A 20,651-nucleotide genomic window follows, 5' to 3' on the forward strand; every position below is an offset into this window, starting at 1 on the left:
ATTAGGCTCTTGGTCAGCAGCATTGACGTAACCACCCCATAAAGCTCTATCATGGACACTGGGGTCTTTCAGGCCTCCCGGGGGCGTTCAGGCTTTGCAGCAGGCTCGGTGGGGTGGGAGAGGCTCTCAGCACACAGAGCAGGCAAGTGAGCATGCAGACCCCGAGCATCTGGGCCTGCTGAGGGGTGCGGGGAGGGAGGTCCTGAGCTGGGCCACCCGCAGGCCTCTCACCTTTGGGTGAAATCTGAGGAACAGTCTGCTCATGAGTGCCAGCAAACAGGGCCCTTCACGTCACCAACCTGCATCATGGCACCACCCCTGGGTCCCCAACAGAGCCTCCACTTGACTTGGGACCAGCCCTGCTCAGGGACTGCATTCCGGTGTCACCCGAAGGAGGCATCCTCAGTGCTGAAGTCAGACCGCCGTGCGGTTCCAAAGCTCAGTGCTTGTAATTGTGCGCTCCTGGGAAAGTCAGCCCTTCCCTGGGCCCAACTTCCTCGAGGCTCCTACTGTGTGCTAGGTTGACCAGGCTCCAGCCTGTTCTTAGCGCATTGGATTCTCCCACCAGCCCTGCCTGCTCAGCCCGATGGCCCCCACTATCTGGCTGAGGATAAGGGAGCAGATAGGGGATGGGGCTTGGAAGTGGCATACCTGGGTTTGAACCTGTTGTCTCATCTCCTCATGTTGCCTAACCACTTCCTGGCCTTCAATTCACAGCTTAGTGTGACCCTCAGGGACCCTCCTGTCCCACCTGCCCGGGACCTGCACGATGCTCCCCCTTGGCCACTCTTGACTCTGAACCCCAGGAGAGCGCCATGAGGGCAGGGCTAGAGTCCTGGTCACCACTGACCCCAGCACCCAGGATGATGTGGTACCTGGGCAGAGCTGCTCAGAACGTTAGTGTTGCATGAATGAAGAAATGTGAATGACTTACTGAGAGGTGAATGAAATGGGCCAGCAGTTTTAGCAGTGTATGGATATGGCTTCAAGTAGGGAGGGGTGTGTCAAGCCAGGGAGACGGTGGTAGCTGTGAGCCCAGGCTCGGGGTTCAGATCCCACACCCTCCATTCAGCAGCTCTGACTGGGACTCAGCCTCTGTCGGCTGCCTCAGCTTCCTCCTCACTTAGATGGGGCCAGTAGCTGGACTGTAGGCTGGGTCTCCTGGAGGACTAAGGTGCGTCTGACCAAGCCATGGTGTTCTCAGTCATCTCATATACATGAGAAAGCTGGACAATGAACAAGGAAGATCAGGAGAGGAGGTGCCTTGAATTACAGTGCTGGTGAAGCATATTGAAAGTACCACGGACTGACTGCCTGAAGAACAAGCAAATCTGTGTTGGGAGACGTACAGCCAGCATGCTCCTTAGAAGCAAGGATGAGGAGACTTTGTCATACACGCTGTGGACATGTGATCAGGAAGGCCATCATGCTTGGTAAAGTAAAGGGTCGGCAGAAAAGAGGATGATCCTCAACGAGGTGGATTGACACACGGTGCCTATGGGCTCAAGCTTAGCAGCAGTGCAGGCTGGTGAGGACCAGGCAGTGTGGCAGTCTATAAGCCACCGAATGGCCCCTGAGAACAATAGGGCTGTGAGGGCAGGGGCTGTCTCTCTCGTTTCCTACTCTGCCCACAGTGCTTCCAACAGGACTGGCTGGGTGTTAGGTGCTCACAGAGTGACTGATGGGATGATTCAGAGTTTCAGATACTCCAGAGCCGGGCGGGAGCCGTGGGTCAGCCTCATCAGGTTGCTGTGCAAATGAATTCATGCAAACAAAGTGTTCAGAGCCAGGTCAGTCAGTGTTTGTTCACAACTGTGGTAACTGCCCAGCAGGCTAGAGAAGCCATTCTGTGCTGGGGAGGCTGGGGGCGGGGGGCTGGGGTGTGTGTGTGTGTGTGCTGAATTGCCCTCCACCACCAGGACCTGTGAAAATCGATAGCTGTTCTCTGGGATGGCTGTGCTTTTGAAAGGAGAGACCAGTGGAGTCTTTTTTAAAGCAATTCTTGACCCATTTTCACCAGCCCAACTGAGCCAGGTGCTTTGTCCTCGTAATGGGCTATAATAATTACCATTGTAAGATACCAGGCAAGGGGCATCATCCACTGTGTTAACAGAACCCAGCCCCACCCACCCCCAACCCCACCCTGCACCCTCTGGCTCCTGAAATGGATGGAGCAGACATCAGCCCGGGAAGTGTCTGGGTTTGTTGCTAACACTGGCAGTAATCCCACAGGAGGCTTGTGGAGCCATCTGTGACCCTGGCATGGGTGGGGTGGGGGGCAGCATTCTTTGCTGGGGGGCTGGCCATGGCAGCACCCTGCCTCCTCCTGTGAGCCTGTGTGACCCCACCCGGGCCATTGTCTTAGCCTCCTCATCAGGCCTCCCTGTTGTCCTCTGAGGCCAGAGTGGTGTTGGTAAGTGCCACAGGAGGGGAGAGTAGGGCTTTAGGAGAGATGGCTGGGGGTTGGGGGAAGGCATCAGAGGTCAGGCCCTGAAATGTGGTCTGCCCCGAGGCTGCGCAGGGTTGGGGGAGGCGTGCGCAGGAGGTGTCCAGCAGCGTGTCCTTGCCTGGTCACTTAGCACTGCCTCTGAAATATTAACTAACATTTCATCCCACCCCCTATTGCCCACTTCTCCCCTCCTCCTCCTGCCTGTCTGACACGCCAAGGATGTAATTGGTGGGAAGCTGTTAAGGGACTTTTTTACATTTTATTTTAGATTATGGAGAAATTTTGACGTAGAAAAAAGGGTATTGTATACCTCCTTGTACCCATCCCATAGCCCCACCGGCCCCCATCGCCACCCACTCAATGGCAGCCCTATTGCCGGCTTTCCCCCCCCTGCCAACCCCCCTGCCACCACCACCCCTATTAGATTGAAGCAAATCACAGACATGGCGTTATGTCATTTGTAAATGTCAGTGAAGGGCTTGCGTAGAGAAGGGATGCCACCTAGCTTGGGCTTTAGGGAGTGGCTTGAGTATCAGGCTGAGGGGGCAGGGAAGGAAGGGGTGGGCAGCATGGCACCTGGGGGACTGCTGGGCTTGTCGAGGTGGGAGATGGAGCGCTTCGGACCAAAGGCCTTGGCGATGAGATGAGGGGAGGAGAAGGCCCTGAGAAGGGCGTAAAGGAGGTGGGGTCAGCCTAGGTGGTTCGTGCTGGCACCTGGTTAATGGGTCGAATAATGACCAGCGTTCATGGGCTGCCCTGCAAAGTCACAGCCCACGGTGCGTTTCATTGTTCTTAACCTTGCTTGTTGATGCCAGGTAAAGCCCTTGCCCCAGCTCACAGCTAGTCAAGAGGATGGTAGGTTTTGCTTCTCAGCCACCTGGCTACCTAGCTACGCCCTGACCATCGTGAGGCATGGCCTCTCCCGACGCTCTAGAATAGGAACAGCTGTCTGACGCCTCTGTCGTGTTCTGTGAGGGCTGGGATGCCTCTCCTGCCCTTGCTCACTGTCTTACACAAACGCCAAGGCCAGTCTTTCTGGGGATTTTGCCTTTGCTCTCAAAGGGCTACTAGCAGGCAGCATGGGAGAAGAGGTGGTGTCTGCCTATAAGCAGGTGCTGCTCCGTGAGCCCTCTTTCCACAGTTTGCCACGTGGATCTGCCTAAGGGTCATCAACAGCCACCAGAGACGAGGACCAAGGTTAGGGACTGAGACTCAGCAGCCCCTGGCCAAGTCCTAACAGTGCCCCCCGACACCTGCCGTTGCTAATTAAGCTGTTGTGTGTTCTGAGTGTTCTTCTCTCCATTCATCTGTACTCCCAGCCAGCCACATGGGGGTCACTCTCACAGAGCATGTGAGCATGGAACATGGCAGGGGTTGGCTCTCGGGGGAGGCACTGGTGGCACTGTCAGTAAGCGTCGTACTACTAACTGCAAGGCCAGTGGCTCACGCCCACTAACCACCCTGGGAAGAAAGACGGGCTGTCTGCTCTGCTGCCATACAGAAACCCTCTATTGGATCACAAGGAGTCGAGTCCACTCCATGGCAGTGGATCTGTTGCACCCGGTCTGGGAAGCTGTTACCAGGGTTACTTCCGGTGCTGCTTTCCCGAACGGCTCGGCCACACAGTGGTGTCCAGGTGGCGCTCCAGGATGGACCCTGCCCCTTGGGTTTGATCCTGTTGCTTCTCAAGAAGATGTGGAGGAGCATTGGCCCCAAGATCCCAGCATTCCTGCCTCTACAGGGCAAGGCCAGCAGCTTCCTCCCTTGGAACTGAGCTAGCCAGGGGCTGAATGGACACACGGATGGGCAGAAGTCGCAGGAGTAGTGCTGGGGGTCCTGAATGCGGCTGAGTCCCCTCCTTGCAGAAGGTGTGAATTTGGACAGCCGGTTGACTTTCTGAACTAAACTCACTGCCATCAAGTTGATCTGTACTCACAGCAATCCTGTAGGAAGGACAGGGTAGAACTGCCTGTCGGTTCCCTAGTCTTAATTCTTTTTTTCCCCCCTCTAGTCTTAATTCTTTTTTTTCCTTTTCAGTTTTATTGGAATATAATCCATATATCATAAATGCAATAGTTCACTCATATCATGAAGAGTTTTGAAAGTAGAACATTTTCTACTTTCTCATACTCCTTGTTATTAATACCCCATCTTCCCACAGCACCGCTGTCGTACCAACCCCGCCCCCCCAAAAAAAACCCATTAATCAGTTACTGTCTCTATAGACTCACCCATCCTGGATTTCATATACTGAAAAATACAAAAACAAAAAACAAGCACAAAAGTTAACAAGAATTAAAAAATAGAGAAAAACCTAAATAGAAAAGAAAGTAGAAAATATTAAAAAACTAGAACAATGTTAAAATTAGTCCAAAAGGAGATCAAATGATAAGGTGTTAAATTTTAACTTAGCTACATTTGCTGTAATCCTCTTTCTGATGCGCTGCATGACAACAAGGCCAGTCACACCCTGGCCTGTGTTCAGAGGAGATTCACAGGCTTAATCCAATGTATTCCCCCTTCACTTTTTTTTTTTCTAAACTGAAACAACTTCTACATGGATCAAAAGGGAGACCAAATAAAATATTACATTTTTACCTAGCTATATCTACTATAATCGTCTCTACAATGATCTGTGGTGTTAACAAGGCTAGTCACATCCCTCCACTAGGAGCAGAGGGGACTTACCAGAGGCTTAAATCATGTGTGGACCCTGCAAATGGATTTTGAGCATCCACTGTCATCCATAGCTTTCTACAAGCTAGGTGTTCACAATATAAGCTCTGATATCACTTCCTCCTGTGGATTTGGATTCTATTATTTGCAGTCCTTGGATCACACAGGCTGGTGTGTTTCTTCCCTATGGACGTAGTTGATGCCTAAATGGCTGCTATTTGTAGACAAGTCTTTAAGACCCCAGATGCTATTCTTCCTGGTAGCCTGGCACCATCTAGCTTCTTATACCAAACGTTGCTATAGCACCTGTATCTTTAGTGATCTCTTCATGAGGGCGAATAGCAAGCACGGCCATTTCATAAGAGTTCATTGTTCTTAGATTGGGCCTAGAATTAATTGTGAGCCCCAAACCCATTCATATCTCTATGGCTTATATATGTCTCTGGTTCACCTTGGAGACATCAGTGTCATTTTATATTAGAGAACATTTTCAACCATCTCCCTTGGGCATAAGGTAATTCTATTGATGATGTCATTAATTTAGCCAATGGTATAGAATTTAAAACACAGTTAAGAAAAGGAGATTATAAAAGTATAAGCTGGCTATGAACTGCAATACATGAATGACTGATTTGCACAGGTTAAAACTCTTAGGTGACTAGCATTATTTACACAAAAAAATGGCAGTTGAAGATAAGGCAAATTTTTTAGTAATACTCATTGACAGTGGCAGAACCAGACTTACCAGATTAACACAAAACTTAATAAAGGATGGAGGCCATTAAAAAATAGTATTGAGAATGATGAGGGCAATGAATGTACAAATGTGCTTTACACAATTGATGCATGTATGGATTGTGATAAGAGTTGTATGAGCCCCTAATAAAACCATTTTAAAAAAAAGTAATATATGGTAGTTCCTGGCCACCATCCATTGGGTATCCCGAGGCAAGAAATCCAAGCCAAAGTCTGACAGCTGCCAGTTTTATACCCTGGGGATATCAGTCATCTGCTTCACGCACTGAATTTTAGCATTGGGTCCAAGATGATTTTGAAGTACAGTCCAGTTCACTTAGTGGGGTTTCCACACTTCTGTTGTGACCTATGAAGGATGTTATGTGCCTCAGAAAAATAGGGTCTAAAGCAGGGGTCCTCAAACTTTTTAAACAGGGGGCCAGTTCACTATCCCTCAGACCCATTGGAGGGCCAGACTATAGTTAAAAAAAACAAACTATGAACAAATTCCTATGCACACTGCACATACCTTACTTTGAAGTAAAAAAACAAACGGGGCAAAAACACCCAGTGGGCTGGATAAATATCCTCGGCGGGCCGCCGTTTGAGGACCCCTGGTCTAAAGTCTCCATTGAGACTATAACTCTCTACAGGAGTAGAAAGCTTTGTGTTTCTCCCAAGGAGTGACTGATTGTTTTGAACTGGTAACCTTGGGGTTAGTAGTAGGAATCAACTTGATGGCAGTGAGGTTGGTTTATTGATTTTACTTTTGGTCTACCTTCTGAGCCTCAGTTTCCTCACTTGTAAAATGGGACTCAGCCTCTGCCTCCTAGGCTTGTCATCGTTGATGATGGATGAGAGGCCCACAGGAAGTCCTCGTGTGATGACCCAAGTGTCCTTTAGGACTGGGCAGTTACCGGAATTGCATTGCTTCTATTTCCCATGGTGACCCTGTATGACAGGAAATGGTATCCTCTTTTACAAAGAAGGTCCCAAGAATCAAGGATGTGAAGAGAGTAATTCTGGGTCACACAGCTGTGATCAGGCAGGACCTGGACTTGACTTCCAGGTTCAGCCTTTTCCCCTTTCCCACCCTCTGTGGAGACCAGCTGGAAGCAATATGGGACCATCTTTATGTTGGGGAGATTTAAAAACACTTAGAAAAATACTTCCAGCTGTGCCATCCCATGAGGCAAGAGCCACTCTTAGGACGACTTAGTCCGGTCTGCAGGGAGCTCCCAGCGCCTCACTAGCATTTTCCTTTGGGTCCTGAGCTGGGATCCAGCAGTCTCTGTGTGTGCCGGGGTTCCTGTGTGCTTGGGGCAGGGGAAGTCACCAAGGGGCTTCGTGTACAGTGGTTGGTGATGAGCAGGCTGAGCCTTGGGGGACTCAGTATCGGAAACCCTTTTCCTGCTTTGCCTGCTAATGCCCTTTCCTGAGGGTTGACGGTGCCTTTCCCAGAGCAGGGGCCATGGCCCTTGGTCCTGCAGCCCTCGCCTCTCCCAGGCCTTGGGAGAAGTCAGCCCCTTTAGCACAGCACCGGGTGTCTGAGAGGCAACAGAGAGTTGAGCTTGAGAGCTCGAATCCCTGTTCTGCTACCTCTTTCCTTGTTGACGCATCCTGTGCCTCAGTTTCCTCTGCCAACATATTAGGGACAGTGCAGCACTCACCTTCTGGAGGTGATGGGGATTGGATGAGGTCATTCTTGGGGAGTACATGCACACGGTAGTCCTGGAGCAGAGCACATGCTCCTCGAGGCCCCCCTGTCACCCCTCCCTCCCACTGTCACATCGCTGCGTCCACAGGGAGGGGTCCACAGTTTACAAAGTCCATCCCTATTTCTCCTCATCCTGGCCTTGCAGGGAATGAACTTCAACTACACAGGTCACTTCCCTCTCAGAGTCCAAGTGACCACAGTTCCAGACAGGTGCAGGCCTCCTTTCTCCTCCGGGGCTACCCATCCACTACCTTGAAGGCCCATGTGATGTCAAGGGCTTTGGGACCATAATCCCTGGGTTCTCCATCTCTCACTCTTCAGCTCTGTGACCTTGGGCTGTGGCTCTGTCTCTGGCACCACCTTCCTTCCTCTTCTGGGAAATGTCAGCATGAAGCAGTGCCAGGATCAGAGCTACTGACGGACAGCAGTGATACTTCCTAAGGATTTCCCACAGCCCATGTCCTAGATGGGTCTACTGCACACATACCCACTGCCAGGGAGTTGATTCTGACTCATGGTGACCCAGTAGGATCCAGTCAAACTAATCCCTAGGGTTTCCAAGGTTGTAATCTTTACAGGGGCATGCACAGTCTCATCTTTCTCCCTTGGAAAGGCTGGTAGGTTTGAACTGCTCTTTGTGGTTAGCTGCCCTACCTGTAACCCACTGTGCCATCCAGGCCAGTTCTCCAAACCAAACCCAGCTCACTGCCATCAAATCAATTCTGACGTGTGGCGACCCTATGGGACGGGTTGGAACTGCCCCTGTGAGTGTCTGAGACTGCAACCCTTTGTGGGAGTAGAAGCCTCATCTTTCTCCTGCAGAGCAGCTGGTGATTTTGAACTGCTGACCTGGCAGTTAGCAGCCCAACTTGTACCCACCAGGGCTCCCAAAGCTAGGTCTAGATAGGCATAATTTCTGGTTAAGGTCCTAATTTTCTTAGTTTTCAAGTTTGAATTAACACTCTTGTAGAACAACAGATGTTAACACCATTGATTCCAACTTATTTTTCTTTTCAGCTCTCAAAGATTTTTATCCAGACTGTTGTAATTTGGTTTTCTGTTATCATAATTGTTATTCATTATTTTTTGGGTCATAATTAATGTAAGACATTGATTCAAACTCAGTGTGTGTTGTACGCGATTGTTTCTCAAATTCTCTTTGAGGAAGAAAGGAGTTTTTTTGCTTGTTTGTTTTAAATTCCCATCCATTGAAGACTGATGCTTCTGGACAACACCAGAAAGAACTGAGGGATGTCGGCCACCATCCAACTGCCGTAGGCATTTCCTGCTGCGTCCTTTGTTTCTGCTCTGGTTAGTCTCAAGCTAATAGCAAGTATCTCACAGCCCAAGGGTGTTATTATAGATACATGAGTGGGCTAACTGAAAAGTTAGAGGCCTGAGACTACCCTGCGGTGCTCAGAGGAAAGGCCTGGAGATCTCCTTCTGCGGACCCTGCAGAGCATCCTGACACTGGAGTCCCCACGAGTGGGAATGCATTCTGCAACTCGTTTCTGTTGAGCCTGACCCGCTGTGCCAGTCAGGAGCCCAGTGACGCGGCGCTTAAGTGCTTGTTGCTAACTGAAAGGTTGATGGTGTGAACCTACCAGCCACGTGAGGGCGAAGGATGCGGCCGTCTGCTCCCAGAAAGATGCCCAGACTCGGAAACGCTGGCGCAGGTCTTCTGTGCTGGGAGGTCGCTGGGAGTCAGAATGGACTCCATGCTCCTTGCTAGGCCATGACTCACAGGCAGTCACAGGCTGTGCATGTCTGGCCATGAACTCACAGTGCATTGGGTTTGGCTTTTGTTTGGGGTTGGTGGCAGGCAAGGCTAATCTGGTTTTCCTCTGGCTGTGGTTTGCTCGTGTCAGGGAAAGTTCAGAAGTTGAAAGCTGACAAGTAGAGGGGCTTAGTGACATCTCTGTTGCAAGCAATAAGCAGAAGGATGGTGTCCCCACAGCCTTGGAATGGCCCAGTGGGAACTCTAAGAGAAGTCATCTTCTTATAACCTTAAAGGTCACCATCACCAAAATACTTTACGACCGCTCATACCAGGGATACCAACAAATGTCATCTTTGTGCGTCAGCCCACTGCTTGATTGCTTGTGGCTGCCTGGTGTCATCTTGAGGAAGGAGTGCAGTCATAGATTGGTGATGTCTGCCAGAGCAGTCTGGAGAGATGAAGAGCCATGATGTGTTGATGGGCATCTAGAGAGGTCTGGGCCATTTGGAGCTCAATTCGTGCTTTGAGCACATATGCAAGTAGCACCAAAACAATGGAGCCCCACTTCCATCCGGGCAGTTCCGGTTCATGGTAATCCTATAGAACGGAGGAGAACTGCTCAGTAGGGGATCTGAGACTGTAAATCTGGACAGGAACAGGCTGCCAAGTCTTTCCCCGCTGGATCAGCATATGGGTCTTATCCTCAACCTCTGGGTTGCTTACCAGACTGCACCTATACACAGAGAGGCGGGGTAGCTCCCAGCAGTGAACCCAGACAGAGGTCATTTTAAAAGCCTGATCGACACGCTTGAATGAACAGTTTGTAAAGCTTTTTACCTTCTCCTCCCCCTAAAGCAGCGACTCTCAACCTGTGGGTCGCAACCCTGTGGGGGTCAAACGACCCTTTCACAGGGGTCACCAAATTCATCACAGTAGCAAGATGACAGTGATGAAGTAGCAACAAAAATAATGTTATGGTTGGGGGGTCACCATAACATGAGGAACTGTTTGAAAGGGTCGCAGCATTAGGAAGGTTGAGAGCCACTGCCCTAAAGGATGGAACATGTTTGCACCTTAAAACGAGTAACCCTCTGGCCAAAGGCTAGATACCTTCCAAGCCAGCATGCGAGTGAGTATGCCTTCCCCTTGGGTCTGGCCAGCGTGCCTCTCCAGTCCCTGGACCCCAGGCTCCATTCCCAATGCTGTGCTATGCTTGTGGCTGCATAAGCCGGGTCCTTGCCCCTCCACCTCGCCTTGGCTTTTGCTTTATCACTGTGGAGGGGCCCCAGTGATGATTCAGGGCATGCATCTGGTGGGGTGTGGCCCTGGTCAGGTTTTCAGCCCTGGCCTGAGACCTGTTAGAGAGCCTCTTCCTGACCTACTTGTCCCTCCCAGCTGCCAGCTCCCGCTGAGCTCTCTCCTGACTCAAGGTGGGGACCTGTCAGAGCTCTGTGCTGGGGCACATGTGGTCCTCTTTCATCTGGACCCTGCAGGCCTGCCTGTCCTCGCTCTCCTTTGTGCCCCATCTGGGATCAGCTTTCACACGCCCCAACTGGTGACAGGGAAACCGCTCTTGTTCATTGTGCCTTCCCCCTGCTGTGGTTGCAGCGCCGAGCCTCCAGGCCTCTGAATGACTTGTGCCAGAATGCGCCCTTGGTTAGTGATAAGCCCAGGCCACATCTCCAGCTGCCTCCCCACCGGGGCCTTTGCAGTGTCCTCTGTGTGGCAGTGCTTGTGTATGTCTGTGTGTTCTCCCTAGGCTCTGAGTCTTCAGTGTGTGTGTGTGTGTGTGTGTGTCTGTGTGTTTTCCCTAGGCTCTGAGTCTTCAATGTGTGTGTGTGTGTGTGTTCTCCCTAGGCTCTGAGTCTTCCATTTTGAGTTACAGCAGAGTGTGCAAATAGTTACTGCTGGGTTTCATAACGTACGCTCAGTATGAGGGGGCTTCCAAAAGTTCATAGGAAAAGCCCATTATCTTTTCATTCCATTTTTCTATGAAAGTTGTTTGTATCAAGGGCTATCAGCAGGAATATGTGAAGTGAAAACTCAGAGTTCGGGGGTTTAGCTGCTTAGCGATAGCATGCATTGGTTTTACTGCTGCTGGAAATGATTTCATCCGATTTTGTCGCCTCTGCCCATCGGATGCGCTTGGTAACTGATTGCTCTTGTAGAGCAAAACGGAAGCAAAGGGAGAGCGTTGTCTGATGCGGTCACGTCATTCTTCTGGCTGAGAGAGAACCAGGGTTTTGACAGCTCATGATAAGCGCTGCTTGACGCTGGGATAGTTTGATGTTTTATGCATTCATGGAGAATTGTCTTTAGCACTCAGGCTCTGACTGCACAACGAGCCCCAGACCCCGCTCTTCTGAGGACGACCGTGGTGTTTCTTTAGGCTCGCTGTTCCTGGGGCACAATTAGCAGGTAGTGAGCAGCTGCGTGTTTCTTGCTTTACCGTGTGGGAAGTTGGAAGAGCAGCCTGATGGAGGGTGTGCTGATTTCCATATGAAATTCACACAGGCATTATGATCAATATTGTATTTGTTTGTTAAGGACAAAGAAGAGAACGGGAAGCTTGCCTTATGCAGAAGGCATCAGGCAGTGAACGGATATTAATTTTAGGTTTGTATAAGGCAAGAGCTGGTTAAAAGGCTCAGCGGCTTACCCTCCTTTGTTAATTGCACGGCTGTCTCGGCGACACCCTTTGTGCCATTTTCACTTTGCATTTCGGGCCATTTAGAATGGGGTGAGAGGAGGCGAGTGCCCTGCCGATCCAGGGGCCACGCCCTCAGTGAGGCTTCATGAGCACGTGAAGGGAAAACTCGGGATCACAGTTGGCAGTCTGTGAAATCTCGTGTCAGTTGCATGCAGGCTCCCTGTAGTTTCAGGTGAAGAATTTTAATTCTTTTAGAGTCTACCCGTGGTTTTCCTGACTGATAAGTGAAAGAGTGCTCATTATTAGAAAGCTTAAAAATAAGGAAAAGTAGATGAAAACATACCCCTTGACTAATGTTAATAACAGTCTTGGTATATTTCTTTTAATACCTTTATTCTTTATATAACAATAGTATCCCCCACACCTGAAAAATAAAAGGATGGACACTGTGGCTGCGACAGTGGGCTCAAACGAGGTCATGTTTGCTTGCTGTGTGCTGGAACCGGCTCGACAGCACCTAACCACCGTTGTAGAGGAATCAGATCCTCTTAATGCTTAATCAGATGCTCCAAAGCATCGCACTCAGGTGAAGGTCCCTGAGCCTCTCCTGTTTCTGACCTTCTCTCTGAAAGGACTTAGCTCGCTGCAAGTGTCCACACGACCTAGTGGAGATCTTTACTACATGTGCTCTGCCATGGTGGACGCGGTCCACGCAGTGGGACAAGGCGCTGGGGTGCAGCTCCGCGGATTTCTTGGGGAGGGGCCAGGCCGCCGTGAGGGTCTGTGCCAGGCCTACATCCAGGAGACTGCTAAGCGGCTGCAGGAGTCTTTATCAGAAGAGTTTGGCAGGATGAAAGCTAACGTTTCTCTAAAATGTTTTATATTAGCTACTTGAATTTGGTTTTTTTAAGCCGTTTTAAAGTGTGCAAGTTGGTGACATCGGTTCTGTTTACCGTGCTGTGCAGCCCTCACCTCCGTCTGCTGGTAGAACGTTCTCATCTCCCCGCTCAGCCATCAGCTCCCATCCCCTGCCGTTGCCCAGGCCACTCACCTGCTTTCTGTCTCGGTGGGTTGGCCTGTGCTGGCTGTCCCATGTGAATGGGAGCACGGGTGGCCTTTGTGCCTGGCCTCCTTCACTTGGTGTGGTGCTCGCAAGGGTCACTTGTGTGGAAGAATGTGTTCGGACTGACTCGCATTTAAAACGGCAACAAGCTGGCCTGCTCTTGTAGTCAGATAAGTTCCTTTTTTCTTCTTCAGTCAACTGAGCTCTCTGGGCATTCTGTATGTTGGATTGTCCAGGGACCGCCACATAGTCACCTCCACTTTTATCAGGCAAGGGGATTGACTACGCTTTGGGAAACTTTGAATGCTCACCTGAGGCCCTGACAGGCTGCCGCCTGCCACCATGCAGAGTGGTATGGGGGCCTTCGCAGGAGCACAGTCAATGGCCCCCAACCTCTGAGCCACTTGTCTGCATGGGAATACCCACACTCCATTTCGTAGTTTCATGACCTGGAGTAAGCTGCTTCAATTCCTCAGAGTTGTTTCTCCCATCTGCAAGATGGGAATAATAATTGCCTGGCCTCCGTCATTGTAGATTTTGTGTTTACGAGTTCATCCATTTGCTGAAATTTATTTGAACCCCCAAAGCAGTATTCTTGGCCCTCCAGCAGCCAGTCAAAAACAGATGTGTCTGCAGTGCGTCAGTCCCTCAGCATGCACATTCCCAGCCTAGGCCGACACAGCGGCTCTGGCCTTAGCTAGTCCAGCGTTGGTGGATTTCAATACCACTGTCCCAAGGAAAGAGAAACAGGAAATAGAAAATGTTCGTCTGGTACCAGGACAAGCAGTGGCTAGAGGAGCCCCTGGGTGGGGCAGACGGTTAATGGGGCTGAGCTGCCAACTGAAAGGTTGGAGGTTTGAGCCCAGCCACGCAGAGATACCATGGAAGCAAGGCCTGGCAGTCTTCTCAGAATCCAGTCATGGGCGACCCGATAGAGCCGTTGGATCCTGACACACATAGGGTCACATGAATGGGAAGAACTTGGCAGCAAGTGTTTTTTAAGACACTGCTGCCAGATGTCCGTCACCAATAGCAATAAAACTCTGGCTCTCTTTTCTTGTGTTCAGAACCAAAGCCCCAGTGAAATGGTCAGAACTTTTCAGAATGTGCTGTTAGTGTGGGGTTCTTGGCAGGCAGAAACCAGATCAGGAAGAAAGTCTTTGCTGGGAAAGCATCCTGAGGTAAGAGGGCGGAGCCTGAGAGATCCACACACTGATCTGATGCAGTCTTATTTTAACCATCAACTGGATGTCCGACTCCCAATTGTTAGAGGCAGCCAGTGGGAAGTCAGCCACAACACCTGATGGTGACCGTGCATGTGCTTGCTGACTCACATAGCAGCTAAGCCATTCAAGGGGTAGGTGCTAAGAAGCTGGGCAGTCCCTGGGGAAGTGTCCTCTCAGTGTCCATCTTTGTGTTACAGGTGGCGGAGATGCACGGTGAGCTGATCGAGTTCAACGAGCGCCTGCACCGGGCCCTGGTGGCCAAGGAAACCCTGGTGTCACAGATGAGGCAAGAGCTCATCGACCTGCGAGGCCCGGTGAGTCCTCCACGGGGAAGCTGTGCTGCCGCCACCCACGGCTCCCCTGGCTGTCGGGCCGTTTGATTATTAGCAATATCAAGGATAGAGAAAGTAGAGAGACTAAACTCATTCTCCATGTATCCACCATCTAAGAGCCCCAGCGGTACAACAGTTAAGCTTTCAGCTGTTGGTAGTTCAAACCTACCCAGCAGCTCCCGAGAGAAAAACCTGGTGTTGTGTTCCCATACATAAGAATGACAGCCAAGGAAGCCCCATTCAGCCCCACCAGCCTCTTGCTCCTCAGAGGAAAGTTGAGGCTGTCTGCTTCCATAAAGATTTGTGGGCTTCAAAATCCCACGGAACAGGTCTGCTCTGCCCCGTAGAATCCCTGGGAGTCAGAATCCGCTCAGTGGCAGTGAACTGGCTAGGAAACCCCATAGGGCATTTCTATTTGGTAACACACAGGGCTGCCGAGAGTTAAAAATAAATTCCAAGAATGAAGCAGCAATAAACTTCCACTCAAATTCCTTTTCCCAGGGGGAGCAGGGAGTATGTGTGCATAACAAATAGAATAAGATGCTACCGTGGCTGTGGAAGTCCCCTTTCCTGCCTGCTCTGCTCTCCCCACCCAGGAGCTTGACTTTGGACCTGGTGGCCATGTTTTCACCACCTTGCCGTGGAGACACTGGTCCATGAGCTGGGCACGGCCTAGCTTCCTGTGGGCGACTTTCATCTATGTGATAGCCTCTGTTTGTCACTTTTCATTTTTATGTTTTATTAGGGCTTGAGGTGTAGCTCAGCTAAATCTACTGGGGGCATTTCTCAGCCTTGATCCTAGGCCAATGGGCAGGGGCACTTATTGTGGGGCAATGTGATGTCCTGTGCACCGCAGGATGCTTAGCAGCATCTCTGGGCTCTACTCTCCAGATCCCAGGAATCCCCCCCCCCCCAAAAAAAAATGCCCACCTAACATTCCAGATGTCTCCTGGGGAAGAGGGTTAACTGAGGACCACTGGCTGAATTTATTTACTTCCTCTGCTCTTAAGTTCTTTATGGGATGACATACCACAAATATTTGTAATCTGATTTTATATCTGTAGACATTTGTTACCAAGCATGACCCTGACCATTTAAAAATGCATGCGTCCTTTCGTATGCATTCTTCATAATTTCGTATTCCTGGTAAGACCTTTGTGATTTAACCTTTGACAGGCATAGTAACACAGTGGATCCCCATGTCTCCTTCCCCACATTGAACCGTCATGGATCGTGCCCCGTCGTGTTTTCAGTGATGAGCCTACCACCACTTCCCCTTCTGTGCATTTTGAGTCAAACCCTGGGTTCTGGTTCATCTGTCGATGTTTTAGTGTACAAGACCCCTTAAGAAAGAAGGCAGAAGAACCACAATAGAGTTAGAAGGCCGCCTTCCTCCACATCCAAACACTTTTACCAGCCCTTCCTCCATGTGATCCAAGATCCAGGCAGTGTTCACATCTCCATTGGTCTCACGATTTAAAAATAGTCTCTTGAGTCGGGATCCATTTGGCGTGTGTATATTTTAATTGGCGTGTGTATACTTTAATTGGCTGATGTGCTTGCTTTTTTCTTGGTTTGCTTTACAGAGTTTCTCTCTCCTGGGGTTTTGCTGATTGCATCTGGAGCTGGGGGTGGGGGTGGGGGGAGGGTGGTATGTGCAGATTACTTGGCTCCCTGGATTTCCTTCACCTGGGATTTGGATGAGAAGCCTTGGATCCAGTTTCATTTTGTTGATGATGCTCCAGTATTGTCGGTACGGTGTCTTCCATAAGAGACACACTAGGTTGACTTGTCTTTCTCTTTATATGAAACCAAGTGGAACCCACTGGCATCAAGTCAATGCCAGCTCCCCAAATAAAACGATTCAAAAATAAATAAAAATAAATAAAGATGTCAATATAAAAAAAAAGTCAATCCCAGCTTCCATTGTCCCCCCGATATAGCATCTCCAGGACTAAATCTTTACTAGAGCAGACAGACTCATCTTTCTCCAATCAAGCAGCTCATGGGCTTTGAACTACCGACCTTGCGGTTAGCCTACCCTTACTATGCCGAGCCCATATTTACAACCACTTCTTGGATCCAGTAAGCAAATGTGTTTTATTACACTATAAATTGCCAAGTGGTAGGCCTGGCATCTTGACCTTGGCAGGGTACCACCACACTGTAAAGTCGACGGCATCTGGTGACCCCGTTGTTGACGTGCTGCATTGTCCTTTCCCACCACCTTTGACTGGTGTTTCCTCGTCACAAATGAGGGGCCATTTTGACTTTTGGCTCCCCCTTTGCTGATGTATTCCTTGCAGCCTTTACTAATTTTCTATTGAATGGGATTTGCTTTTCCTTTTTTTTTTTAAAACAGTTTCATTAGCACTTCATCAATAAGTCAGTCACATCAAGAAGAGTTGTGCAGTTATCACCACAGTTGATTCTAGAACATTTTCTTCTTCCTTTTACTTGTTATTTATGTACATAGTTATTTTTTTTCTAATTGTGGTAAAAATATCCACAACAAAGCATTCTCCAATTCAACTTCTACATGTATAATTCAGTGCCATTTATTATACACTTTGTGTTGTACAACCATTATTGATATCCTTTTCCAAATTATTCCACTACTATTAACATAATCTCAATGCCCCTAAGCAATAACTCTTCCTCTTTTACCCATAGTAACCATTGATCAAGTTTTTAAAAAATATAATATAACACTTTTCTTGATATAATACTCATTGATTGCAGCTTGCAGTTGGGCTATACTTGCATAAACTCCTCATAGGAACAGTATCTTAAATTCTTTGTCACTGGAAAAATTATTTATTTTTTTTAGTATGTAAAAACTGTTTTTTTAATTTTCTAGGGTTCTTTGTTTGTTTAATCGTTTTATTAGGGGCTCATATGACTCATCACAATCCATACATACATCAATTGTGCAAAGCACATTTGTACATTCATTGCCCTCGTCATTCTCAAAACATTTGCTCTCCACTTAAGCCCCTGGCATCAGGTCCTCATTTTTTCCCCCTCCCTCATGAGCCCTTGATAATTTATAAATTGTTTATTTTGTCATATCTTGCCCTCTCCAACGTCTCCCTTCCCCCACTTTTCTGTTGTCCGTCCCCCAGGGAGGAGGTCACATATAGTTCCTTGTAATCGGTTCCCTCTTTCCAACCCATTCTCTCTCTACCCTCCCAGTATCACCACTCACACCACTGGTCCTGAAGGACTCATCCACCCTGGATTCCCTGTGTTGGAAAAATTATTGTTGTTATCAGTACTATCACCTTATACCCCAGGGAGATGCTTGACAGTGTGTTTAATTTTTGTTTCTTTGGTTTTTCGTTTGGCTGCCTTTTGTTTGTTTTTGTCGTTCCTGTTGGTTTTTGTTTTTGTCACAATACAACCACCGAGGTAAACCAGAGTCGTTCATGCTCTGAGACAAGCAGTTGGGTTCTGGACTCCCAATCCAAGAACAGTTCATTCTGATCACATGTCCCTGCTCAATACTCACCTGCATGAAATGATCACTGAAGATAAGGGTGCTACAGCAAAGTGTGGTGAAGAAAGCAGATGGTTCCCGGCTATCAACTGGAACAGTTCTGGGCTTTTAAGGGCTTATATTCAAAGACGCAGCTATATAATATAAGTGAGGTGGCAACTAAGTCCATGTGGATTTGCTTTTCTTTTTTATTGATTTGTAGTCATTCTGTATGTGCTTTTTAAGTTACCAACAGTGTATGTTTTCCTTTTTTGCCTGTGGCGTGTTGACTTTTAATAAAAGTTAGTTCTGGAAAACTTCAAACCTATGCAAAAGCTGAGAGAACCTTCTCATGAAATCCCCAGGACCCACTTGGCTTTAGAAAGCGTCAGTTTAGAGTCTGCCTTGCTCCACTCGAACTCTCCTTAGCCCTTCCCAGACCAGGTTATTTGGAAATGCATCATCTTTAGCATAACTATTTTAGTAGTTATCTCTAAAAACGTGTTACAATACCATTATCACACTTAAGTATTAACAATTAGTTCTTAAATTGTCAAATATCTAGGAAGTGCCCTGTTTTCTCCACTTACATAACATTTCTGTGAATTTATTTGCTCTTATCAGAATCCTAATAAAGTCTGTGCATTGTGATTAGATGAAACACTTTTTAAAATCATTATATTGGGGGCTCGTACAACTCTTACCATAATCCATACATCAATCGACTCAAGCATGTTTGTACATATGTTGCCTTCATTCTTTTCTAGACATGTACTTTCTATTGAGCCCTTGATAGATGATACATTTCTTTTTTTTTTCTTTCTTTTTTTTTTACCTTTTTATTATATTTTATTGGGATATACATCACATATCATACAACTTAATCATTTATTATATTAAGCTGATGTGTGCAATCATCGCCACAATCAATGGCAGAATGTTTTCTTCTTGTTCACATTGCCATTAGCTCCCCACTTCCCCCCAGCCTCCCAGCAATGCCCTAGGCGATTATCAATCCAGTTACTGTCTATATAGTAACTATTCTGGGTTTCATATACAGAAAATCATACACAATACAAACACAAAGAAAACAAAATATATCTATTTTGTAAAAATCAAAAGAAACCACAACAATCGCAAGTAGACAAAACATTCAATAACCTCTTCACAGAAGAAAGCATAAGATATTAAAAACCCAAACTACTTTAAACTGGATCAAAAAGGAAAGCATATAAGATATTACTTTTTTTTTTAAGCACTAAACATTTTTATTTATTAAGAAATTATAATATTAAATCTGTATTGACATATAATTCACATTTCTTAAATGTCTTTAGATTTTTGCATTCCTTACTCCCTCTACCTTTATATCCTTAACCTTTCCTACCCCCTCTAAGTTCATTAGGAGCCCTGGTGGCATTGTGGTTAGACATTGGGCTGCTAACTGCAAGGTCAGCAGTTTGAAACCACCAGCTGCTTCTCAGGAGAAAGATGGGGCTTTCTAGTCCCATAAAGAGTGACCGTCTCAGACACTCACAGGGGCAGTTCCACCCTATGCTATAGGGTCACTGTGAGTTGGCACTGACTCGCTGGCAGTGGGTTTGGGTTATGTTTATTGTTGACAAGAAACTGGTCGCCGCCCCCACCCCCGCTGCTGCTCTTCTGTGTAGGGGTCTTGGATGTGCTCCATTAGTGGCTGTACTTTCTTCTTCCTTTTTTCTTTGTTTTATTGGGAGCTCTTACAGATATCATAGCATTCCATAGTTCAATCACATCAAGCAGTATTGTACAATTGCTACCACAGTCAATTTCAAACCATTTTCTTTCTTCTTGAACTCCTTGATATCAGCTCTCCTCTACCCCTCCCCTCCCCACCCAGGAACCCTTATTTTATTTTATTTTGCCACATCTTACACCAATTGTACTTACATACAATTCTGTTGTTTGCTCCTCTTGCGTGGGGTTAGACAATCACCAGTGCTATCAGCTGCTCTCCCTCCCCCACCTCCCCCACCTCCCCCACCTCTCACTTCCCATTCCCTCAGAGAACCATTACTCCTGTTATTGAAGGGTTATCTATCTTGGCTTTCATGTATCAAACGATCTTAATTATACAAATGAACATACACAAGTCTAATGTGATTATTAATGAGGTAAAGCAAATAAAGACCATGATAGTAAGGGGAAGAAATATTAAAGGATTTTTTTAAATATTAATAGAAATGTTAATAGATTCTTTTTAACAATGGAAAAGTATCTTAAAATGTTGGACTCTTAACAAACCATATTATATCCAGGCCTAACAAAAAACGTTAAAAAAGCATATTCCATGAAAAAAAATAACTTCCCCCTCCTCCTGACTCCCTCTGTTTTATCTCCCCAGAGGAATAACCCCCCCCATCTTGGCTTTGTCTTTCTGGGGTGCACATCCCCCCGTCCATGCTCCAGTGGCCTGCCATCTGTCTTTTTGGTCTGGTGCATCATCCTTTGCTTGCACGATGCCTTGGAGACCCTTTTGATTTTGCTTTACATGTAGACCAGCAGCACTCATTTTAATAACTGCACTGTGCTTCCTGGGCATGGCGACACCATCACTTATTTCGCC

The 20,651-nt window shown here is 47.8% G+C and overlaps 1 protein-coding gene across 1 annotated transcript in view; it reads left to right on the plus strand.

Annotated features, from left to right (window-relative positions):
• SNX29 (sorting nexin 29) overlaps positions 1 to 20,651 on the plus strand; it is a 464,053-nt gene that overhangs the window by 280,575 nt on the left and 162,827 nt on the right. Inside the window, exon 15 of the mRNA XM_004706258.4 lies at positions 14,434 to 14,550. Coding sequence (XP_004706315.2) covers positions 14,434 to 14,550 — 117 coding nt within the window. The remainder of the gene's footprint in view (positions 1 to 14,433; positions 14,551 to 20,651) is intronic.

Source organism: Echinops telfairi, unplaced genomic scaffold (genome assembly GCF_000313985.2).
Source record: "Echinops telfairi isolate 266 unplaced genomic scaffold, ASM31398v2 ScPeMD7_5;HRSCAF=22, whole genome shotgun sequence".
Lineage (NCBI taxonomy): Eukaryota > Metazoa > Chordata > Mammalia > Afrosoricida > Tenrecidae > Echinops > Echinops telfairi.